Source organism: Onychostruthus taczanowskii, unplaced genomic scaffold, assembly GCF_017590055.1.
Source record: "Onychostruthus taczanowskii isolate IOZ18803 unplaced genomic scaffold, ASM1759005v1 scaffold33, whole genome shotgun sequence".
In the NCBI taxonomy this organism is placed as follows: domain Eukaryota; kingdom Metazoa; phylum Chordata; class Aves; order Passeriformes; family Passeridae; genus Onychostruthus; species Onychostruthus taczanowskii.
Genome location: NW_024500683.1, coordinates 8,584,015 through 8,610,196, shown reverse-complemented (window position 1 = coordinate 8,610,196; position 26,182 = coordinate 8,584,015). Strand labels below are relative to the sequence as shown.

Sequence of the window (26,182 nt, the reverse complement as noted above, 5' to 3'; positions counted from 1 at the left end):
GTATGTGCTATTAGAAAGAATTAAACTTTGAAGTCCTTGCATGAGCAATGGTACACAGAGCAGCTGAGTAACCAGTCTGGTTGGCAATGCATCAGCTTCTCAGGAAAAGCACATAAACCACCCTCTTTAGGGGACTACTTGGAACATTAGTGTGATCCTTTTGAACCACATCTGTGTTGTCCATACCCAGCAACAGCACAGTACCTCACTCCTCTCACTAAAGTCATCCCAAAGTACTGAAACCAAGTTAACCAAACTATAAATGAATAATTCAAGTATTGCTGTCATTCACAGTCTTGACTTAGTTCTAGAGTCATACATGAATCTTGAATGTATGAAAGGAGGCCTTAAAACTGTAGGTTGGAAAGTAGGTAGGCAAGGCAGGGAATTGTTTTGATTTGCCACCTTTATGGTTCATGATTTTTCTCACACAGCAAATAGAGACCATATGCCAGCACATGCATATGTTACATCAGAACATCCAGGCTAATTTAAACAGGCTTAGTATGAAGAGAGAGGCAACAAGGGCACCAAGATACTAATAAAAGCAAACAGAAAACACACTTAGAAGAATCAGAGGCTTGTTCCATCTCCTGCAGACTTTCTCCTGAGAAGAAGGGGCACCATCACTGGATCTTGAGTGGGACAGAGAAAAGGCATTACTGCAGCAGTCAGAAGAAGAAGGCACACGCCACTGAGCAGCACTGCTCTGCACACTCTGTGCAGGATGCAGCCATTTAATCCCCCTGGTCAGAACCAGGTGGAACTGGATCATCCTACCCAACCCTGCAGCATGAGACCACTGCTCCTCCTGGCTCCACAGTCTCTGGCTTCCTCACACTGACCAGGACTGCAGTTCTCCACCTGCAGGGCTTTTCCCTGGGCAAAACCTACCAAAGCTATTGCTTCTTCAAAAAAGAATGGTTTCAAAGAAGCAGTGTTTCTCAAAAACCATAGATATTTTTAGTGAAAAATTCCAGAGAAGATCTAGTTATGAAGGCAAGAGTATTTTTTATTTCATTAAAAGTAAATTAAAGTGGCTTTTTTTAGAATAAAAGCTATTACTAAATTAAAAAAAAAAAGCAGCAAAAATCCGAGTGAGGTATGTCACCCTCTAAGACAAACAACATGAGCTTAACTGATAGTAAGAAGAATGACCTCTTCAGGTCAAAAGATTAGGAGCATTGAATAGACTCTTATTTATTACACCGTCAGACATTTTGATGCTTTGCAGATTCTAAAGAAAGTAGTCACCTGTCAATGTCAAGTTAGAGGAAAAATGTTTCTTATGTTCTAAGAAGATCAGTTTATTTATGTATTTATTATATTACTTTTATTTATGCATTTATTTATTAACTTTTGAGAAATCTTACCTCTGGGTCCAAGCCAAACATCAAAGTAACTATTGATTGTTTTATCCACAAGTTCCATTATACAACCTACTGAAATGGAAAGAAAAGGAGAAAGTTAGTTCTTCTTCTCAGGAAAATAGTTTACTGTTCAGCATCTGAACACATTCTGTTAGGGTTAACAAAGAAAATACGAGTATGCGAAAATTCCAGCAAACATAATGGACTTTCTCAGCACATATTAAGTACATAAAGCTTATTCTAGTCTCAGAGAGTCATTGGTGTATGAGCTGCATTTCCCACTGAAGCACTTTATCATAGTTATAGGTGCACAGAAGCTTAAAATAATGAATTCAGGTTAACCTGAAGTTCTTTCTAGTTCTGTATTTTGTACATGGAAATAAAAGCTGGCATCTTGAAAGAGCCCTCATTGAGGAGGAGGACGGAACTTTGAGAAAGCAGCAACATTGAAATTTTCAGATAAAGACTATGAAGCTATTTTAACAAAGAGTCTAAAATAACTAGCAAGGCTAGCTAGGGAAGAGGAGGGAAGGAGGAAAAAAGTAAACACTGTCTCTCTGCTATCACCTGCAGATAGGTGACTGATTACAGCTCTGATTAACAGCCCATAAAACCAAGAGATCAACAGTCACCCAGGGACAGAGGGGCTGCAGACTCCAGGGAGAAAACACAGCATCTCATAGCATGAGCATCTCTAGTTCCAGAAACTGCTTACTGGTAAGACATTACCAAATAAAATTCATCCAAAATCAGTAGAGTAATTCAAATGTCATCTGTCAGGTCCTCACATGGCCACTGTTTATTGGAAGCACCTGGTAACACAGAGGCACTCACGGTGTGGTACCTCACTAGGGTTAAAGCAGGAAAGAAGCAGCAACTGTCCACAAGCAGGGACAATTGTGCACAAAGCTGTTCTCAAGAGAAGAGGAAGTAATTTTCTTCTTCAATAAGAAAAAACAAACAAAAAAATCCACCAAAAAACCCAAACAAAACAAGAAAAATTAAACTCTTCCGATTTCCTCTTGTCTATCCAGAACTGTACTGTATGTTCACTAATAAAATTTTATCCACTTCTAATAGAATGGTTTTCATTTTGTGGTGTTTCTCCTTTCCTAAAGTACTAATATTAAGAACAATTTTTAGCTATGAGAAAATAACATAAGCAACACAAGCTGTCAGTATACCCACAGCACCAACCAAAACAATTACACAAGCTTGTAGTGACTTGCTAAGAAAAAAAAAGTATCTTTTTTTTTTTTTTTTTTTTTTTAGTTCTACCTAAAGAAATATCTCCCACCTGTGAAAATGTGAAAATCCCATCTCTAGGGGATTTATGCAAGTTAAATTAACCATATATCCTCTGGTTTTAGTCATCTGGGACTGAAACCTCAATTTCATCCAGGTCCAACAAGAAAAGCCAAGCAGGATGCAAACTCTGTTTTCTCCCCAGTGCCAAGTGGCACTGGGAGGCAGTGCTGGAAGGCCTGCAGGGGCTTTGACTTCCCATGGGCCCAAGCAAATACAAGGGGCTTAGGTCCTGCATTTCCACTCTGTGGTCTCCTTCCCTTCCACTGCAGGGCCCCAGGCACCGTTCCCTTCCGGCTCTCAGGGACACACAAAAGGGATTTTCCCTTCTGTGTCACAGTGCTTGGGACTACAGAAAGCCACAGAAATATCACTGGAATCTGGTCACTATGCACAAACTTAAGGGCTTGATCAAAATAATCAGAAGTGTTAAAAGTATTTTGCAGCCCTAATTCATACTGGGTTTATTTTCTGACTTAAGAAGCCCAGCCCAAGAAAGCAAACACTTCAGAATAAAGTGCATTTTTGGGATTATGTCACCTCACCAGCTATGGTACTCTGAGCACCTGTGTGAATGGCCACAGCACTGGCACACTGGTGTCTCAGGAATAAGGAAATATAACTTGTGTCACCAGAAGCATGAACATCAGGAAGGCTTTGAGAAATGAGTATATAATTACAAGGAGAAAAAAAGATATTTAGAGAAAGCACCTTTTTTTGTCATCCCATCTTTTTTTTTTTTTTTCATTTGTCAGCTATTAAATATTGCCACAAAACCCACTCCCTGTGCATGATTCATTTTGTTGTTTGAGATCCCCACTTAAACAATTTGTTGCTCTTTTCATCCACTACTAATTGGTCTAGTTATGCATCAGCCAATAATCTGCATCTGACTTCAACCGTGCTTCTCAGGCAAAGGCTTCAGATGGCAGAGGCTGGTACCAAACCAAGGATTTGTTATACTAAAATATACAAAAAAGCTCAATCCAGAAGTGACTTGCTACATACATTGCTATATTTACTGGACACTAAAAATGCATATATGTAAATGAAACAACTTAAAAACCAGAAACAAACTCTGCCTAGCTATAGTAAAGACAGCAAGAAATCAAAGTCCACACTGAAGAAGCCCTCTATGAAACTGGAAGAAAAACTCATTCCCCAAGAGGAGGAGGCTCTCTGCAGAGGTCTCAGCTTTTTTGAGCTGGTACCCCAAAGCAGCTTTTTGTGCCAGAATTATCCAACAGCAGATTGTAAAAGACACAGCAAAGGAAAAACTACTCCTGGTGTCGATTTCCAGAATTTGCAGAAAAAGAAATTGCTTCAAAAGGAACTCATTTGTGTAACAGAAAAACAGAAGGAAACAATCTGCTTTTGTTCCAGAGGGGGTCATGTGAAAATGCATCAAGTCTCCTGCCAACAGCCACACAACATTAAACACTGCTTCAACAGCAGCAACTACAAGGGTTCTTTTTAAATTATAATAGTTTCCCAATTCAGAGAAACATCGACTCCCAGAAAAATTAAACCAGTGGCCATTTGGAGCACTGTGATTGGCCTATTTCCTAATACTGAAAGTAAGGTAAGCAAATTCTGCAGCTGACCACATACATGAGCAGATCAGCAGCAGCAATGCTCCTTTACCTACAAGTCATCCCACAACAAGGCACACTGTTCACAGAATCATGGAATGGTTTGGTTTGGAAGAGACCTTTGAAGCTTATGTAGTCCAACTACCCCACCATCTTCCACTCAAGGTGCTCAGAGCCTCATCCAATCTTGAAAGTTTTTTGTGCGTGGGGCATCTACCACCGCTATGACCAACCTGTTCCAGTGTTTCAATGCCCTCACTGAAAAAACTTCTTCCTCACATCTAGTCTAAATCTGCCTTTTTTTAGTTCAAAACCATTGCCCCTTGTCCTAACACTACAGTCCCTATCCAAAAGTTTGTACCCATTTTCCTTGCAGGTCCCTTTTAGGTACTTGAAGGCCACAATAAGATCTCCCTGGAGCCTTCTCTTTTCCAGGCTGAGCAGCTCTGACTTGCTCAGTCTGTCTCCACAGGGAGAGGTGCTCCAGTCACTAACCTCCCCTGGATCTACTTTAGTATGTCCATGTCTTTCCTGTGCTGAGGACCCCAGAGCTGGATGCAGCACCCCAGGTGGGGTCTCACCAGAGCAGAGGGGCAGAATCCCCTCCCTCATCCTACTGGCCACGCTGCTTTTGATGCAGCCCAGGACACAACTGGCTTTCTGGTTTGCAAGCTCTCCTCTACCAGCACCCCCAAGACGTTCTCAGCAGAGCTGCTCTCAATCCCTTCATCCCCCAAACCACACTGATGGTTGCGGACTCCCCCAGCCCAGGTACAGGACCTCACACTCGGCCTTGCTGAACATCATGCAGCTCCCAAGACTCACTTCTTGAGCCTGTCCAGGTCCCTGTGGATGGCACCCCAGGCATGTCAACCACACCACTCAGCTTGGTTGTTGCCAAACTTGTTGAGAATGCACTCGATCCCACTGTCCACGTCACTGATGGAGGCACTGGTCCCACTACGGACCCCTGAGGGACACCGCTTTGTCCACCAGGACTCTGAGCTGCTGACCAGTACCCTCTGGATGTGGTCATCCAACCAGCTCCTTTTCCAGTGAACAATCCACACATCAAATCCATATGTCTCCAATTTAGAGAGAAGGATGTGGGGCACTGTGTCAAAGGCCTTGTAGAAAATGACTGATTACATCCATAGCCTAATTCAGTACCTACAGTCAGGGGAAAAAAACCCAACCGGGCCACACAATGTTTTTTAAAACACATATCTCTTTATACAACAGTTATTTTTTCCTAACTTGCCTTTCTACAATGGAAAAATAAATCATCCTCTCTGCTACCAAATTTTACCTAAGTAAAAGTGCAGTAAGGCACTTGACCAGGGTAAGCTGGATCAGAATCTGAAAGCAGTCAGGCTTACAACCTGGAAGACATTTCACTCCTTCAAGTCCAAATAGCTAATCCAGACCAAAAAAACCCTATCTCATGCTTTAAACATGCAAAATTACTGGACTTTAATTCTGCAACACAAACATAACAAAGTGTAAACTTGCACCTTGCCCCAACAAGACGGAGCAACATCATTAAAATACTACATTTTCAGTAATCCTCTGGATTTTGACAGACAGGTTTTTATGGATCTTTTGGCATCCTGGGTTCATTTCTGGCACTATGAGCTGAGACAACCACCATGCTCCAGCAGCCACCCAAATATTTGGGCAGAAGATGTGAAGCTCTGCCCTACTGCTCAGTCCAGGCATTGACAGCCCCGGTGCTTCTTGGTGTGACAATCAAAAATACAGTTTAAAGCCTACCCAGAAACATGTTTTTCATGTAGAATACATTTCAAAAATTTATTTACAGAAAGTGTTTCATGCAGGCTACCAGCATTGACAACCTGCTCTTCTAATGCAAAGAAACTACTCTCTGAGGAAACAGCTACTACATACTGGAGGATTTCAACCAGCTTCCGCCCTTCAAAGGAAATTCTCTCCTATAATTTCCACAAAAATGCATTCTAGAGGGTTTACGCTCTGAAGTAATTTAAAAATTCTTCATCACATTTTGATGGTGTTTCTTGAGTTTCTTCTTGGAGTAACTTTCCAGATGCAAAGATGATGCACAAAAATATAAAGGTTTGCTTTCTGTCCCATGGCACCCTTTTTAAGCAAATCAAACAGCAGCAGAAAAAACATTTTAAGCTGAAAGCTCAAAGCACTGGGAGCCTGCTCCCTTTCAGAAGGATGCTCCAGCTCTCACCCAGCTGCTCAAGAACTCCCTGAAACAGATCCCAGTTTTCACAGCTAAGTGCCTGAACTTGAGTTCTAATAAAATCCCCAAAATAGGCATCTAAATAATTGTTCTGGCTTCTGAGAGAAATGTGCTGTCAGGCCTGGCTGCTCAGCCTTTCTGGAAAACAGCCACTTTCTCTGTTCTTAAATTAGGACTTCAAAGCCTAAATTTAGGCACTTGCTTTTGCTTTTGGAAATCTTGATTTGTGTTTTCTCTTTAAAGTAATGTTTCCCAGTCCCTGCCACTGCAGAGGTGACTCCTCTTTTTCCTCCAAAAGTACAAACTATCCTTCCTACAAAAACCCAGTGACCACACTGCTGTTTGCTTTTGTAGATGTACTGGAACTGAAAATGTTCAGCTGCTTGAGAACTGGAAGACAGCACTGATAATCAAAGCTGTCACCGTTTTCTGTCCATTTGCCAAAGCTGTCCAGTTTCTCTTTTCAATAACCTAAGCCTTAACCGCCCTTTGAATGTGTTCCTTTTGCCTTTCAACTTCCTGCCAACTCCAGATTACCCTTTTTCTTCCTTTCTGAACACCCTCGTATGGCCCAACCATGCTTAATGTTAGCAACAGAAATTACTTCAGAATAAACTCTAGTCCATATGGATCTAGAAGTATAGGTATATTTATTTTATGGGAAACCAGGTGAAGCATGAGTGCTGCAGATTTTGCACTTTAGTTTTGTTAAAATACAAGAAGATATTTTAAACTTTAATTTGAATCTCTATCTTTAGCAATGTGGTTCAGATTTTTGGCCCCCTGGCATCAGCAGCAAACCCTCCAGCAAACCCTGCTGTTGACACATGAGGACCCACAGTGCTGAGCTTTCACACTCACCAGCAGCACCAGCATAAGAAAGTTCAGAAATAAATAATTTCTATAAAATTCAGGGAAGTGTAACAAATGTGGGACAAAGGAGAGAAGTTAGTTTCAAACAGTTTAACCTCAGTGGGATTTCAAATAATTTGAAAATGCATGGTTTAAAGAAAGACTTTGGGCAGGGGTGTATATAGGGGGTAATATATAGGAGAAGTAATGTCATGAAATTACATATATATATATATGTAATTTCATAACATTACTTCTCCTGTCATTCCATTCCCTCAAATCCTTCAGTAATGGTTACCTTATCACATAAACAGAGATGTGGTAAGAAAGTATTTTACAGAACAGAAATAAATACAAAAGCCACCTGCAAGAAAGTCTGACAAGTTTTTCTCTCCTTAAATAATGGGATTCTTGTAATCTCTGTGATTACAGAGGAGAAAATAAAGTTACAGTTAAAGCCTATTTTAATGAGCATTCAGTAATGGTTACCTTATCACATAAACAGAGATGTGGTAAGAAAGTATTTTACAGAACAGAAATAAATACAAGAAAGGATACTGCAAAACAGAATAATTAATTGCACTCAGTATACAACACCTCACGAAATCAGAATCTAATAATCTTCAGATAGGTAAGTTAAGAGAAATAATAGGTTCCTGCAATTTTATTTACACCTTCAGCAGATCTAAAATAGCTCAAATTAGGATTTGACTGTCCTAGGATTAGAACACTCACATGAAATTCATCCCCTTGCACTCAACAGCTCTTGATATGGCATGGGATGACTTCAGACAGGGAAAACACCAAAGGTGATGGCCAAGCAGGAAGAGCAAGTTAGAAGCAAGCACACGAACACACTCATGGAAGTATTAAGAATCAGAAGAAAATGGTTCATGACCGCCTCTACATGCCAGAAGGATGCATCCAGCATCCATCAACAAACAAGGACATTTTATGCTGCAGAGCCCCCCTGAGCAGCAGCAGATCTGGGATCGCTCAGCAGCATGGTTTTCACAAGAGCATGCATTTTCCTGGAATGAAGTGTTCAAGGGGGTATATCCTGTGCCTGAACACTGTGCCCGTACACCAGCACTGCCATCCTGGAAACCTCCTCACCGCTGCCAGCTTACAGCCCGTGCTGTGAGAGCAACACCATCAAGACTGAAGGAGTGTTTACAGAAATAAAATGTGAAGGAAGAAAAGGCAAAGAATGCAGGTTTATTTCAACTGCTGTAATTGTTATATACAGCAATGACACTGCAGAGAACTTCTGCCTAGGGTTTAAGAACTGCTTCCTTTTTCTTTTTTTAATTGCAACAGAAGAGAGAGAGTCTGCATCAAACTAGGTTAGATGAAATAGGGGGAATATGTACATGACCCAAGAGCAACAAGTTGACTTTTTCTAAGAAAAGCCAAAGCACAGTGTTTGCTAGACAGCTTTGTTCCAAAGCCCCCCCTCCCAAAGCACTATGGGCAGAGTTTATTAACAGCTACTTTTTTAATCTGAAGCTCCATCTTTTTGCAAAGCTGTGCTGGTATTGCAGCTGGGAAAACAAGGGAACTTGGGGGTCCTGGTCGATGACAAGCTGAGTGTGAGTCAGCAGTGCCCCGGCAGCCAGGAGGGCCAGCCCTGTCCTGAGGAAATCAGGGACAGCATGGCCAGCTGGGCAAGGGAGGGGATTGTCCTGCTCTGCTCCACTCTGGGACAGCCTCACCTCGAGTGCTGGGGCAGTTATAGGTGCCACAAGGTAAGAAAGATATAAACTATTAGAGAGTGTCCAAAGGAGAGCAACAAAGATGGTGAAGGGCCTTGAGGGGAAGCCCTACGAGGAGCAGCTGAGGTCACTCGTTCTGTTCAGCCTGGAGGAGACTGAGGGGAGAGCTCGCTGCAGTTACAGCTTCTTGTGAGGGGAGGAGGAGGGGCAGGCACTGATCTTTGCTCTGTGGTGATCAGTGACAGGACCCGAGGCAATGGCCTGAAGTTGTGCCAGGGGAGGTGTAGGTTGGGTATTAGAAAAAGGTTCTTCACCCAGAGGGTGGCTGGGCACTGGAAGCTCCCCAGGGCAGTGGTTACAGCACCAGCCTGACAGAGTTTGAGAAGTGTTTGGACAATGCTCTTGGGCACACAGTGTGACTCTTGGGGATGGTCCTGTGCAGGGACAGGAGCTGGACTTGATGATCCCTGTGGGTCTGTTTCACCTCAGCTATTCTGTGATAACAGTGTTAGCTGCAGCTCACAATTGAAAATTAGCCTCAGGACGCCCATGAAGCTAAAGAGAGTTGAGAAGATGAAGGGAAAAAAGTTAAGTGCAGACTGCCATAAGGATTTTACCTTTCATTTCTGGTCTCTTATTCAAAAGCCACCTGCAAGGAAGTCTGACAAGTTTTTCTCTCCTTAAATAATGGGATTCCTGTAATCTCTGTGATTACAGAGGAGAAAATAAAGTTACAGTCCCCAAAGCCTATTTTAATGAGCGTTCTTGGTCAAAACAATGCATTTTCTAACAATAGAACCAATGAGACTACAGTCAGTAGGGCCAAAAATGGAGAAGCCCAGCCTTGCACGGCCATTGCATTCAAGAGCAGTGCGTACTCAAGACAGTAAGCTTCAACTAACCTTTTCTTTAAATGCCCATGCTTCATAATTGCATAATAAAATTTAAAAATAAGTAGGAAAAAAAAGAGTGACAAGTGGGACTTTTTCCCTCCACGTGTCCCTCATTTCCTCCAACACCCACATCTGCACCACCAAATCTGAATACCAAGAACATTTGTCATCCACCTGCTCACTCCTCCTGCCAAAATCCTGCACTGAGCTCTGAACCCAGGGGACATCTCAAGAATAAAACTCAAAGCATGGAGATATATAACTCTTGATTACCTCCCTTGCATTTAGCAGCTTGACAAATGAAAGTTTGCCATCTAATTTATAAAAGTACTTAGAATTCTCCTGCACATGTGAAACACTCTACAAAGCAAAAAATGGCTGTGTGCAGTTATCCTGTAAATGAAGCTTAGCTATAAAAAGGTTATCTCAGGTTCACATGCTGACTAGATACAGCAATCCAACAAAAAGTAGAGGAATTAGAAGACCATGAAAGCTGAGCATGACAGTCACAAAGGTAATGCTACACCATGCAAATCTGACTTGTACAGGGATAAGAGTGCACATAAAACCTGAATTAAGATGCCCTGCTAAGATGTGAAACTACAACCCCTGTGTTCAGGTGGGTAACTGACACCTTTCAGAGGACCACTTGTGTTTTGGAAACCAGATCACACTGAAAAAGCACACAAACAAGTCACCCTTAGGCAAGCTACACTATGTTAAGTATTTATTTGTGTGCTTACTCTATTTCCAATGCTTCTGGGTTCGTACCTGGAGTGTTGTGGGAGAAGTGAAATTCTCTGGAGAGCCCCAGCAGACAAAATTTCACGCAATACACTGAAGCAGTTACATTCCTCAATAAAAGTGAATTTCTGTACTTTTATCTAAAGTAAGAAAGGATGTATACTGGCACTATAAATGCACCCCATTTCTTTATGCAGTCACCCATGCTATGAGAAGTCAATCTTAAAACTTCTCTGTGTTCTGGCTGTACTCCTGTGAGACCCTGTGTGGTTGCAGCTGTACCAATACTTGGTGCCTTCATTTTAAGGTGCTGAACATCATGCCAGACTGTACCATGATATACATAAGTAAACAGTACTAACAGAGGAGAGGTCAGGCAAGTATGAATGACAGCTGGCTTTAAATAGAAGAAGGTACAAAAAAAATCTTCCTTTCCCCACCATTCTGAGAAGTAAAAAAAAAAAAGAAAAGAAATTACTTTAGGTACAAGTGTCATGCCATGGCATTGTACTCCTCAGGACAGAATTCTAACAATTATGTGCCCTGTTAAACCCCCTGCCTTCAAAACAGTCAAAAACAAAAAAAAAAAATAGGTTAATTATTCAGAAAATCAACTACCTTTTAAGATCTAGCTGCCCTTCTAAAGGAAAAAGGTGCTAACACTACAGAAAGCAATTTTTTTACCTTGCTCCTGCCCAGGATGCAAAAGGAGTACTGAAATGAAGATGACGTGTCCAGGCATAGGGACAGAAAACAGAGACAGGAGATTTCTTACAGATGCATTTGTCAGATCATTCCCCCACACCTTTCCCTTCTTGTACAACACTTTGCACATCCATAAATTGCTCTTGTTACCAAAACCATGCAGCCAGCTGATGGCATTTCTGTTACAGAAGCTCCTCTTGGGCACACAGTGTGACTCTTGGGGATGGTCCTGTGCAGGGACAGGAGCTGGACTTGATGATCCCTGTGGGTCTGTTTCACCTCAGCTATTCTGTGATAACAGTGTTAGCTGCAGCTCACAATTGAAAATTAGCCTCAGGACGCCCATGAAGCTAAAGAGAGTTGAGAAGATGAAGGGAAAAAAGTTAAGTGCAGACTGCCATAAGGATTTTACCTTTCATTTCTGGTCTCTTATTCAAAAGCCACCTGCAAGGCTAACACTACAGAAAGCAATTTTTTTACCTTGCTCCTGCCCAGGATGCAGGAGTACTGAAATGAAGATGACGTGTCCAGGCATAGGGACAGAAAACAAAGAGACAGGAGATTTCTTACAGATGCATTTGTCAGATCATTCCCCCACACCTTTCCCTTCTTGTACAACACTTTGCACATCCATAAATTGCTCTTGTTACCAAAACCATGCAGCCAGCTGATGGCATTTCTGTTACAGAAGCTCAGGACTGCAAAGCCTGGCGAGTCCTGAGGAGATGAACATCCTTGCCTGCACCAGACCCATGTCACACCAACTTCTGCTGAGAATTTTTGGGGTACCAAATCATTGCTGTAACAAAGGCCCATGAAAGAGGACCGACTCCTGAAGTCGTTAGAAAATAAAGCATTGGTACCTGCACATTTCCTTTGTTTGATTTTGGCAGCACTTTCTGAAATGTTACTTCATCAAAAGACCCTGCTCCAGGAGGCTAGTACTGTGGTTTCTTATATTTTATTATTTGTTTTAAGGCTAGAAAGACCAGCCAACCAATTAAAAGGAAATTCTGTAATGGTACAGCTGTGTGTGATCTTATCACTTGCTCTTTCTATGAATATCAAATAGACTACTGGAGGAAAAAAACTCCATATATCTGGCAACTTCTAAGATGTTTTCTGCAAGCTCATAATATAAAGGCTTCAGTTACTTGCAGAAGTCAGGCAGTGAATTCCAGGAAAATAGGTACCTTTTCTCCAAAGTTCGGCCACTCATTTCTTTCAATAAGAGGTATCAAATTCTTGGTGCAGTGAAAACCCTGCTGCCATTAAAATCTGTTCCAAGGAAGAACACAGCTAAACTGAGCCCCCAGCTCCAGCACCAAGATGCAGAAGGTTTTGCTACATTTGCTTCCTACTTTGACAAGTGTTGGAACAACAGTAGGGTCAGCACTGTAACTTGATGTAATACATCTGCTTTAAATACAGGGACAAAACAAAATCCAGCCAAACAGCAGGCAACAGGTTTCCTTCCCAACCCTGCAGCTATCCCATTCTCTGCAGGGCAGCAGTCCCCTGGAAAAGGGGGCACCAGACATGCCTCCTCTGCCTCACAATGTGTGCAAAGCCTCTTAAACAACATCTTCAGCAACTTAACTCTCCTAAAGATAAGCATCTCCAGCCATCCACTTGTGATGCCAGCTCATGCCCATCAGCAACCCTCAGGCTCAGTCATCACATCACCTGATCCTTGCTCTAGGTTCTCCATTCAGCCCGGTCCACTCTACAACCATTACCATGTCACCATCTGTACCGCCATACCCAGGGCGGACAAGAACAGATTTGACACAGCTGCAAGGCTGCTTTCGTTCCTTCCCTACTCTCCACCACGCCTTGGTGGAAGGAACCTGGAAAAACTGAGGTAGCCCCAAAGAAACCAAGCTTTCAGCCGGGTCCATCCCACTGCTGATTCACTGCAGGAGAAGCAGCAGCACGACGTGGACATGTGGGTGATGAAGAGGTCTTACATGGCTGAAGATGAGCACAGCCATCACACTGCACCCAGCAAGGAACCACAGCAAAAAGGCAAAATGGAAGATGCAGAATGTCTAATGTGAGACTCTAAAATGCTATTGAGAGAAGGCCAAAATAAAATGCATCGCACAATCAACATTTTACATATAAGAATGGTTCTAGTGAAAAGTACAAAATTTGCAGAAAAAAGAAAGCATGAAGTAACAAAAGGTCATACAGGATATGTCAGGCAGAGCTAGCTTAGAACATTTCTTAATTATAATTATAGCAGCATGAACTGACAGATTATTGCACTGTAAAAAGCAAACAACAATAAAAAATCCAACCTTGATATGTTCAAACTATGAAAGAGACAGATTTTAGGATGTGTTAGCCTGTTTCTGACTTGAAAACTGCAGGACTAAGGATGGTCTCAAGACAGGTTAGGTAGGGAAAGGGGGAAAAAAGTAACCATCAAGAGACCAAACACATGAAGAACCAAGAAAATGTTTATTTCAAGAAAAGGCAACTTGAATGTTTTATTCAATCTAAACACAGCTAAAGTATCCCAACATAAATGGTGCTAATGAAAATAAACACACAGAAAAAGATGGAAATAAAAAGCTAAGCAGACAGTGAATATGACCAAAATGTCTTGCTACACCCTGGCCTGAGGGGCTTGAGGACAGAGGGGAAGAATCTCCTTTATTGCTCAGCCTTATATGTTATACTGTAAGGAACACGTTATGCTGTAAGAAACAACAAACAACAACCTTACTAGTGATTTGAGACACATCTTGAACACAGTAACCCAAGACTAAATTTCAGTGGGAGGTTTGACTTCCTGATATCACAAAGTATTTTTTTACTTGATGGCCAAAGGTTATTATTAAATTTGTTAGATGAAAAAAACACATTGCTGTGTAATTTGTGATTTACACACAGGAAGCAATGCTGACTGAAGCAAAGTGAAAACCTAACTTACAGTGCTTATGTTCTGCCAGGAGTGAAAGGACAGAATCAAGTAGTATTTCATCAGCAACACTTGTAAAGCAACTCTAACTTCTGAGCAAAAAACATGCTTTTCAGCCTCCATATTAAGACTCTGCGCATTAATTATAAAAATGTCAACATATTAGAAGTTTCTCAGCAAGTAAACCCTGTACATTCTGAGTGTGCCTATTTAATTTATGTTTTGTACAGACTGTGTAGGATACAGAATAATACTTCAGGCAATTACATCGCTTCCTCACGTCAGCAGCTCTCTCAAAGTTTTCCCCTCTGGAATCTCACCACAACCACATTTCTATTTTTATTGTATGCTAAAAGCAAAACATGTTTTTGTGCAAAAAGCTCTTTCATTAAGCAATTTTTCAAGTATCAAAACACCATTCCCTATAGTTGCAGGTTATTTTTCCACAATGTTCTTATCTCTGTGTAATACAAGCCCTCCACACAGATGTGTCATCTCTAAACCAAACAGCAGTGAAAGGACCCTTCAATTAAAGAGACCTGTTATTCTCGATCAGGGAGTTAAAAAATGCTCAAATTCATATCCCCACACTGGAACTGGTATGTGGTGGAGCAATAAGGGTAGGGAAAAAACCCAAAAATTAAAAACTACCAAAAAACCTTTGTTAATATTCTACTTCCATGTTAATGACTGACAGCTTAGGTGGGAATTTGGTAAGAATCTTAGAAAAGCAACAACGCTGTGAGGTGAGGATGTGCCAGAACCACCAATGATTAGAGCTTCTTAATTGGTTTGGTGCAAAACCCAGCCTTGCTCCTCCATTCTGCAAAACAACCCTACAGGGTGTTGGGTGAGTAAGATTTTAAAAAGCAAAGACTGAAAAATAGATACAGACATAGGAAAATGCAAAAACGTGCAGCAACAAAAAATTAAGTAGCGGGGTGGAAAACCACATAACTTCTCTGCTAGGCTTTTTCACACGTGCAGTTGGCCACTTAGTCACTGCAAGTTCAAAGATGGTCATCTTCTTCCAAGGCCATGGATCTCTCCTTTGAAAGCAACACAACACTAAAGAATGTAAACAAAACACTCCAAGAGGATTGTGAAGTGTAGTTAAAATCTGGCAACATTACTGTGCTCTCACAGAGAAATATGTCTGTTTCTCATCCTTCAGGATGCAAAACTGTACTTTAACAGCTTCCTAAATGTCTATTTTAAGACACGAAGTTAAACCCACAGACGCTTAGAAAATTGCACTGCTATATGCAACCAATACCTGAGCTGATGCACTGTTTGAGCCAGAGGTGCTTTGTGAAACCAAGTAGCATTCAGTCTGCACAACTGGAAATTCATCATAGCTCTGCAATTGTTCAACTAGAGTTTAGATTTGAGTCTCTGATCTAAACAAGTCCAGCACTGAATTTAGAAAGTATGATCCAATTAAGACAGACTTTAAAAAAAAAGAGAAGCATTTGAAAACAACATTAGCAGTCCCTTCCTGCACCATAATGCAGCCACTTAGCAGTGGTGATAGAACAAGAAATCAATACAAAGAAGTACCAAGGGATATTATTTTTATTCTGCAAGGCATGACCAGACTTGCAGCCTGCTTTTGTGTGCTTCAAAGGGAGATGATGACGGTTTTGAAAGGGCTAAAAAAAGAATAAAGAAGTTAGAGATTCTGGGAACCCGTCAAGTAAAAGTGGAGAATTGGGTATGGCCTCTAGAAAAAAGTACCTGGGATCCTAATGAAGGCTGCAAAACCAGAGGACAGTGTCATGGTTTGACCCTACCTGGTAAATAACACCCCACTGCTCCTTGCTCACCCCTCTGCAGACCTGATGGAATAGGAGACAGAATCAGAAAAAGGTAAAGCCTGTGTGTTAAGAACAGTTTAACAAATGAACTAAAATTAATAATTACAGTAACAATAACAATAACAATAATGAAAAAGAAGATTAAGAGAGACAGGGAGGAATAAAACCTAAGAAAGACAAGTGATGCACATTACAGCTGCTCACTGCTCATTGCCTGATGCCCAGCCCATCCCTCAACAGCAACTGGAGCCTCCACCCAACTCCCCTCAGTTTACACACTGACCATGACATTCTGCAGTATGGAATATCCTTTTGGCCAGTTTGGATCAGCTGTCCTAACTGTGCTTCCTCCCAGTTTCTTATCCACCTGCTCACTGGCAGAGCATGGAACACTGACAAGTCCTTGATTTAGAGTACACCCTGCTCAGCAACAATTGAAACATCAGTGTGTTATCAACATTATTCCCATGCTAAACCCAAAACACAGCACTGTACCAGCTACTAAGAAGAAAATCATTCCAGATGAAACTAGGACACAGAGCTCTTAATATTTAAACTCACATGGCAAGTGGTCTGACACTGTCAACTGTAAAAATGACTTACAGCCATACACAATTTTTACCTATAAGAAAGCAGAGGCAGCAGCAACAATTCATGCATTAGCAAGGCAATGATCTACACTGAAACACAGTGGCCTTTCTGCGATTACCTGTATTACTATTATTTTACTCCTCCTTTTTAAATGAACAAATAAATGCAGTACTCCTTACTGACTTGCTCAGTGGCATCTCAATCTCTGTGTAAGGATTTGCCACCCTGTATAGCTGGTGTTCCCTTGTACTTTTGTTCTCCTCTAGTCCTTACACTGTGTTTTCAGCTCTTGCAGATGGTGATGGAGACACTCACATAAAACTTCCCAGCCCATGGCCGAGTCTAGTGGCTGAGGCCTGGTAAACCCACCCACCCCTCCTACAGCCAGAGCAAACACGAGGCTGCAGAGGCAACCATGGTCTAAGCTGTGCCTTCTGGGAGGCAAACAAGTCAGAATTGAAAAAAATATGAAAAAACCTGCTCAAATCTTTTGAAAGAGGCTTTTCTGCTTAGGCATGTTACAGACCCAGAGAAGAAAATCCGTAAGTAACCAGGCCTACTGGACTGGCAGCTTACTTTCTGTCACTGTTATATGTTGATAAAAAAAAGAACATTCTGCACCACGCTGTACAAACACAGGTATTTTCCCCATTAATGAGGCTTTATGCATGCACAACGTCATGCTCACAAGATTAATGCAAACCTTAACAACATGCCAAAACGCCACTGTACACCAAGTGAATAAAGGGATAAATGTAAGATGCAAGGGACAAATGCATGACCCTAATTTAGGACAGCCAGATGAGTTTGCACCAGTTCACAGGGTCTGTGATCAGCTAAGAGCAAACTCTCCACATCAGTACTGCAAAACAAAAATGAACCACCAAACCATAATCAGACGCTCACCATAAGCATCTGCTGCCCTGCAATCCACAGAAGCACGTACATAAAATGCAAGCACAACTTTCACTGCGTCCTTCAAAGCCAAATCCAGATTCTTTTGTGCGTGCCTTTCCCAACAGTGGCCCTTCCTCACGAGCAGCCAGGTGAATGAACTGACCCCACAGGTGGTTTCCAGCAGGCACACAGGCCATGCTCCCGAAGTAACATGACATCTGAACTTCAACATGCAAAAAGGTTTCTCAAGTTTCTTTTTCTAAAGGGCAGGACGATGTTAAACATTGAAGAATGTCATCCTCCTAACCGGTTAAAGGTTTAATTATTGTTATTTAAGTCAAAGGTTCTCCCTACTGTTTGGCAAGGAGAAGATTCTCAAAATGATGATTTGAAACACTAGTATTTTTTAAAGCAACCCAAGAGCAGGAAATATTCCTTCAGAAAAAGGTTAAGCGAAGCTTTCTGATTCAATTATGTGCATAGAAATAGTGAATCTATGGGGAAGCCTACATAGATTAAGGTATAAAGGTATAGCTTCCCAAACCTTCATTGTCTCAAGTGAACCCAAACCCGAAGACACAGGATCAGCTCAAGGACTAGACCTCTACTTTCAGACCACTATATTGACAATAATACAGTAGTGGCAAATGTAAGAGTAATTTTATTTTATTAATTTCTAACAGCTGGTTTTAACTCAGCAGAGGAGCTGCTCTTCCACAAAGTTGTGGTCTGCTCCAAACCTTAACTGTTTGGTGTCTAAGGGAAGAAGGCTTTTTCCCACAACTAGCACTTGCTAGGGGCTCTTCAGTCACCACAGGCACAGCAGAAATACTGCTTTAACCTGAAATGCTTCCCAGCAAACTTTTAACAGAAAAAAGTGAGGGAGAAAAAAAAAAGAAAAATTACAAATTTGACTGCTTATGAATTAACTAGCTAAACATATGAGGTGTATTTGGTTTAATACATTAAACTACATTATTCTGCAAAATTAATACTTGTTAGTTATTGTCTAACCCTGATAACATCCTTAAGATGACACCAACAAAAACTCCCACTGGAATACAAAAAAGCTGGAGTGTTACCTGAAATCAAGACTACATCCTTTTTGAAATCAAGCACATGTTTTAAAGCAGAGAGCCTGAACATGCGCATAGGAAGAAAGCACTTACCCTCCAATCACTGCAAAGACAGCTGGCAAGAAGGGAAACAGTTTTCTCAAGGTCAAGAGGGAGAGGAGAGGAGCACTTCCAAGTGATAACAGAAGAACAGTCACTTTGCTCAAATCACTGACCCAGAGTCTCACAGAACAGGGTTATGTAGGGATCAAAGTGCAGGGCACAATTTGAAAATGCAGGGAAAAAAGGTTTATTCCACGTTTGCTGTATTGCACAAGCAAATTTTATCTCCTGTAAATTCTAGGGCAACTCAGCATATTTAGTCACTGCCCACAGCATATCAGTTGGCAGGCGTATGTTTGACACCAAGTTTTGACATAGACTCAACTTTAGCTTAAATACAAGTTCATGAAATGTCTGTATAATTCTACCTGCCCAGTATGCCACTGGTCATTAACAAAGCTATCATTAATGAAGCACAAACTCCACAGTTAATAAAGTTCTAAGAAGGGCATGAAAAATACCCAGTTGCAAGGGGACGCCAAGGCCAGCTCAACTCATGGCACTGAGCTCAGCATAAGTAGGATGATTAATTTCTTCATGGAGAAGTGACAATTGCACTTAGCAGCATGCATTTTTTTGTAAAATCTCTACACCTGGTGAGGAGGTTTATTCCTGCTTCACGCAAGTCGACTATTTCACCAAGAAAATGAAATAATTCTCCAATGCATCCAGTACAGCAGGAAAGCATTTACCAACCACATACTTCAGACAAGTTTGCTCTTGCGCTCTTATTTGCCCTGTAAGATAATGTGTTCTAAATGCCAAAACACAAACAGAGAAACCAAGGCAATAAATTTCAGGAGATTAATTTCATTAAATAGGTATAAGGAAACCCAATGCATACACAGTCAACAGCAACTCTACAAGTTATTTCCGTAATAAGACTGAAGGCAGCATTTATTTGATTTATCAATCAAAAAAAAAAAATCAATTCATGTCACTGTTTGCATTACCCTCATCAAACAAAGATCTAACTGCTGTTCTGTTGGATGATGGGGACAGGCTTCAGTGCCCTCAGAAACCCAGCTATAAATCACTTTTACCAATCAGCACTCAGGAAATGCAGGGATGCCAGCCTAAGCAATGCCCTCTTAACCATATTGCTGCAACACCAAATTTAAACAGACTTCGAAAAGGTCATAGCAAAGCAATCTGACCTGGAAAAAAGTTTCGAACAGACCAACTTCTATGTAATTCATTGATTATCCTTTTCATTTGTCCTTGTGCGTTCTTCCATTTAAGGGAAAAAGCATTTTCAATGCTAGTGTGTACAAACTGCAGGAATCTCTACATTTTTAACACATTTAAGAATCACAAAACAAATTAGCAACTACATTACAAAGATTATTGCCAGTTTTTTGAAGTGTCTGGACGCACATGGACAAGTGTGCTCTGACTATCATGCAGAAAGCATCAGTTACTCCAGTCTACTATATAGCAAAACAGCTTTGAAAAGCTTATGCTGCAGCCTGGAAGAATTTTGTACACTGTAAAAACAGAAAAACAAAAGCATTACTGCAAGAGCTGAAGCCAACAGCCCCCATGGTATTCCTATGTCTAAACAGTTTTATAGATCTCACTCCCACACAACCAATTCAGGACATGGTAATGACAGAAGATAACAAAAGAGGATTGACATTAAGAAGACAAAATGAATGAGTTGTTGTGCAGGGGAGGTTATAGTAAACAGCATAATTACCAATACATGCCTTCTCACCCTAAAGGAAGAGCTGCCAAATCTAAGTGGAGCTTTTGTAGCTGTGAAGAGCCAACAATTTGCTTGTGATCCACTTTAAGACAGCAGGAGTAAAACAACATGCCAAGAACAGGTAGAGATATTTGTGGGTGTTCTCTTCAGCAATGAAAGAGCATCCCTGCCTTTCCCAGTTCAAAGTCAGAGAACAAAACCTTCATGTCCTGAACAAAAAACAAAAAAAACAAAACAAACGCAAAAAAACCAAAAAACACACCACCAAGAGCCCATTCACTCCAAAGGACTTTCTCAGTCCAAAAGAGCCTTCCTGGCATGAGTTGTCACAGGGAACAGCTCCGCACAGCACAGGCATTCTGGCCTCCTGCCCTTGCGGTGGGAACCCAGACCAGAGAGCTAAGTCCCCTGCCATGTGGGTAGCAGGGTGACACGGGACACGGCACTGAGCCCACCCTCCCATCCAGCCACGGCTCCACACCACACACTGCTCCTGCCCTGCCTACGGGGCAGGCAGCAGCAAGAACGAAGGCTCACTGGTGACATCCTTCTAGCACTAGGTCCAAAAGAGTCAGGGGACAACAGTACACACAGGCATGACAGTGTTTTAACAGGGCACTGTAGGCAACTGCTGTTTCTCTCTCAAAATGTTTTCTCAGGTGGGATGCAGACAGCACTAACTGGGAGATTTGCTCTGTCTGCCACCGAGTGAGGGTTGCTGAGACCACGCTGAAGAAGCCAGAAGAAAAGCATTTTAACCTTGTGCTTTGACTGGGTGTCTTTTTTTCCCCCGAGCTCAGCAGAAACAGAAGCTTTTGATGTTGCAATGTTTACTGCCCCAAAAACGAGGAAGGTAAAGGAATGAGGTCAGCTCAGTACTTGAGAGCATTTAACCAATTAGCAACTGAATGTCCCTTACAAGGAACGTGCTTGCTTGCAAAGAGGCAGCTCTGGATCACTTAGCGCTGGGCTCTCCATCTGTGGCTGCTACACTTGAGCATCAGGTCAGCTTGAAATCCTATAATACTGTCAATTCCACCATCATTCCCAAAAATCTGAATCTTCAAACATATTTTCAAAACTCTGCTCCTAGCAAGTTGCAAAAGAAAGTGTAATTAAAGGAACTGCCCAGAGGCCTGATGGATCTAAAAAAGTATTTCAAATTTACTTTTTTTTTGTTCTGTTATCTTCTCTAAGTTAATTCCTCTTATAAACAACACAAAATGAAAGTCAGTAGGGAAAGAAGAGATTAGACTAGAGAATTCAAAATATTTTATTTCAATTCTGGCTGTACTAAAGACAAGGAATGTAACAAGAATTCATGCTGAGAAATTTAAGAACAACATCAACTTACTAAAAATACTGCAATAAGTAAACCCAGAGACTGGTCAGACAGCACATAAACTAAGTACCATTAATGATGCTATATTTAAGTACCAAATATGCATGAGTTTTAATCAAAGATAGTCCATCTGATCAGCTGCTGCTAGGCAAAAGGCACTACCTCACAAAGTGCATCTGTTTTTTAAAAAGCAGCATGAGGTACAGAGACCATCAGGCGGACCTTTGCCAGCTTGCAAGACAAAACCACACTGCATATTCATTGCACCGCTGCTCTCCCTGGTTGCATTTGAATGCTAAAATACAGGAGAGTTAAGTCAGAACACATGACAAATTCATTTAGCTACTTATGAATAAAAACCACAAAAAACAGCTTCCAGCATGCATTACATATGTAATGTGTGCTTTGTATGAAATTCAGTAAAGTCAAGCAAAATTCTGGCATCTCTTCTAGTGCTTTTGACCAATATCAACTGGCAACAGCATCCCAGGGGCAAATCCAAGCGTAATTTCAGCAAACTCAGCACAGTGGTCCTTTTAATTTGCTCCTAAATTCACATAAAGTTGGGAAGGGATCTCCACCCAGCTGACCCCAGCTATCTCCAGGTATCACAAGTTTCATGTAAAATCCTGCCTCTGTGTGCAAGAACAGCTACCTCCAGCCAGAGTACATGCGTTGGCTACTTGCTGCTATGAAAGCATCACCACAAATACATGAATACTCATATTAAAAATTCAAGCTTTTATTGCTAAACAGCATCAGATGATCACGTGTGCCACAGGCTGACTCTCCCCGACACAGCTTCAGCTGCTGTTAGCAGCGGTGAGCCCGCACCAGGACTTTTCTCTAGCTATGAAGTATTTTAACAGCAGAGGAAAATCTCGGGCTGTTAAAAGGAGCAAGAAGGGCTTAGAGTGAAATACATCGCAAAACTCCTCAGCGTTATTAACAAGTTCTTACTTAAACCAAATAAATCCCCTTCCTCTACACTAGCAGCTTAATACTGATGCAGCAGCACCATTAGCCCCCACCTACAAAAACTTCGCAGCCGCCAGCCCTGCAGCCAGCCGCGGCCAGCGGCGATAACTTCAGCCGGCGGCCCACGGCAGGCCCGCGGCTGCCAGCTCCTGCCAGGGAGCTGCTCTGGCAGAGATAACCTCACCCTGGAAACAACCTGGCCCAAAACTCCGGCGAAAGGCTGCGCCGCCACGGGAGACGCCTGCACGGCTCATCCTCCTCTAGTTTCAGCTGCAGGGCGTGTTTCCATTTGCACAGAGCGGTTTTAGAGACTTCCTGATGGGAAGCATCCCAACTGCAGCCATGCCCCCGCCTCGTTTTCCCCCGCCATCGCTAGGAGCCGACTGAGCTCTTTGCTGGAGTTTTCTGTCACAGCCACGAGAACTCGGCCATGGCACTGAATCCCACAGCATCAGAGAACACCCGAAGCACTGAGAATACAAATGAGCCGTACGGGGCACTGCCGTTCAGCGGCGGCTGGGGCACGGAGCGGGCAGTGCACCCAGCTGCCGGAGCGAGTTCTCTTGTCTGCCAGGAGCCCTCCGTGCTGAGCAAGCCAAGGTGCTACTGCTCCTGCCCGGGTCTGCAAAACTGACCTTCTGTCTGCAGACTCACAGCACAGATCGATACCGGAAAGCTCTCTGGAGCGGGATCCTCAGATGCTGCATCCCTGGGAATCAGGGAAAAGGAATGAGGGCAGAAAAGCAACAAACGCAGGCAGAGAAGGAGGAAACACACTGCCCACGACAACACCTCACATAACTCCAGGCACTGCTTCGAATGCTGCTAGTGCCCGAGGGCTTCCAGGAGATGAAGAGATAAAAGAAAAGCCATAAAGTTTTTAAGAAAGTCCCTGCACAGGCATCTGACACACTGACACATTTCTGTCGTCTGCCCTTCCTTTTCTGCTCATTTCCTAAGGCATTTACTCTTTAAACACCTAAGTTTTAAAACGGGCCCTTTCAGAAGCACTGCACATCTCCAGGGCGCTGGTTGAACTCGGCGTCTGCCCTGTCCCACACACGGACCCGCGAACTACCGTGCCAGCGGCTCCAGCTCCAGACCACTAAGGCGGTCAGGGGCGCTGGGCAAGAGCTCAGGGAAGAAGGAGAAGTAACAGCCTTCCCCTCCGAGGCCGACGAGCCCTTCCGCTGACACCGTGCCTCTCCGCCGGGCTGCTCCGCGGCCGGCAGCAGCCGCCTCAGCGGGGCCGGGCTGGCGGGATGCACACCCCACACACCCGCCACGGCGGAAAAAGACGGATCATGGTTTCTGTCTGGAGCCGTGGCAGCGCTCAGCCCTCCGCGAGCTCTCCGGGAAGGCAGCTACGGCCAAGGACAGGGGCCGAGGTGCGGGGTCTCCTCCCTTCCTGCCCTTGTTATTTCACCCCACCCCGTGCCCCGCACGGCGGAAAGCGCTGCCGCCGCCGCCCGGGATGCGGTATCCATGGCAATGCGGGATTGCATCATGCTCTGGACTAAACTGCACCGGGGAAAAGACGCTCCCGGCGAGAGCCCCGTCCCTTCCGCCGCCCCGTCCCCTCCCTTCGCCGGCCGGCCTGCCCGCCACCGCCGGCCCCGTCCCCGGCCACAGCACCGCCGCTCCCTGCCGGGCACCAAGCCCCCCCTCCGCTCCGCGCACGGCCAGCGCTACCGCCGCACTTGTTGCGCGCCCCGCGGAGCGGCGCCCCCCGCCCGCCGTGCTCCCCGCCCCCCTCGTTCTCCGCATCCCTCTCCAGGCGGCCGCGTGGCATCCCGTCTGCGGGCGGGGAGCCCCGGCGCTGCGCTCCCTCCCGGCCGGGGACGCGGCCCTACCTGGCGGCGGCGGCGGCGCTGGGGGCGGCGGGCGGCACCGGCCGGTCTGTCCCGCTGCGAGCCGCGGGGCGGGGCCGAGGGGCGGGCGCGGGGCGGCGGGCCCCGCCTCCCCGCCGGCCGTGGGCTGACGGTGACGTCAGAGTGGTGCGGGGGGCTCACGGGCGGCGGCGGAGGGGCGCTATGACGTCACGGCGGCAGAGAGCCAATCGGGCGGCGGGGGTGGCTCGGGAGCGGCTCGTGCCGCCTGGGCTCGGGGCCGGCGCGTCCAACAGGTCCCGGGCGGGAAGGGGAGCGGGCCGCGGGCCCTGAGGGCGCTCAGCCCGGCCATGGCAGCGGGGGGCCCTGTGAAAAACAATATGGGACCATGTAATTAAAGACTCTAGTAATGAGGTGAGCCGCGGGCCTACATTAAAGGTTCCGGCCAGATGTGGCTGGTGTTTCCTGTGTTTTGAAGTAACGGGCTTTGCAACGTGACAGCATTTTTGAATGTAAGCTCTAGCTGCAGTGAAGTAGGTAGTATTTTTAACTCGGTCATACAATAAAACCGCTGGTTTTGCTGTGTAATTTACATGCATATGCTGAGCTGGTCCCCGCAGTGTCAGATGTCTGAGGAAGGAATCTCAAAGCACCCTCTTTGGCTCCTTTCCAATGGCAGGGATGCTCGACAGAGGAAGAAAAGTTCTGTCCGTGCTCTCCAGACTCTTCATTGCCTCCCTGAGGTCCTGACAGGGCAACAGTGAGGGTGCTTGATGTTCCTATGGCCAACAGGAAGAAACCAGTTTGTTTCTTTCCCTCTCTCATGTATTGCCTCATGATGGAAGATGACCTTTTAATTTTTTATCCCTCCATAAGAGTTTGTTCCATCTCTTTGTTAATTAAATGAAAATGCTACATAAATAAAGAGCAGCTTTGCTTTGCAAAGGAGAGGAGTCAAGCAGCAATTTGCATGGGGTTTATTCAAGATCAAGTATCTCCACTCTATGGGAAGCAGTTAGCAATGACCACATTTGGTCACCACAATGTAAAAAGGACATTAAGCTATTTGGGAGCAGTAAAAGGAGGGCCACGAGGATGTGGAGGGCCTTGAGGGGAAGCCGTATGAGGAGCGGCTCTGTTCAGCCTGGAGGAGACTGAGGGGAGAGCTCACTGTGCTTTTCAACATTGTCCTGAGGGATGGGGGAGGAGCAGGCACTCATCTCTTCATTCTTGTGACCCGAGTCAGGACTTGAGGAAATGTCATGGAGCTGAGTCAGGGCAGGTTTAGGTTGGACATCAGAGGAAGGTTCTTCACCCAGAGGGTGGCTGGGCACTGGAACAGCTCCCCAGGGCAGTGGTCACAGCACCAGCCTGACAGAGCTCAAGAAGTATTTGGACAGTGCTCTTGGGCACATGGTGACTCTTGGGGTGTCCTGTGCAGGGCCAGGAGTTAGACTATGATCCTGGGGAGTCCCTCTGACTCAGCATATACTATGATTCTGTGAGT

The 26,182-nt window shown here is 43.9% G+C and overlaps 1 protein-coding gene across 3 annotated transcripts in view; it reads right to left on the bottom strand.

Annotated features, from left to right (window-relative positions):
• The window catches only part of ELOVL5 (ELOVL fatty acid elongase 5), a 40,123-nt gene extending 15,368 nt beyond the window's left edge, over positions 1–24,755 (bottom strand). Inside the window, exons 1-2 of one of the 3 annotated variants that reach the window (XM_041410676.1) lie at positions 24,700–24,755; positions 1,374–1,442 (exon numbers count right to left, since the gene is read on the bottom strand). In XM_041410676.1, coding sequence (XP_041266610.1) covers positions 1,374–1,431 — 58 coding nt within the window. In that variant the 5' untranslated portion in view covers positions 1,432–1,442; positions 24,700–24,755. Of the gene's footprint in view, positions 1–1,373; positions 1,443–23,481; positions 23,556–24,699 lie in introns of those variants that run through there. The other 2 variants (XM_041410677.1, XM_041410675.1) reach the window with 2 other exon arrangements.
• Between the last annotated feature and the right edge of the window lie 1,427 nt (positions 24,756–26,182).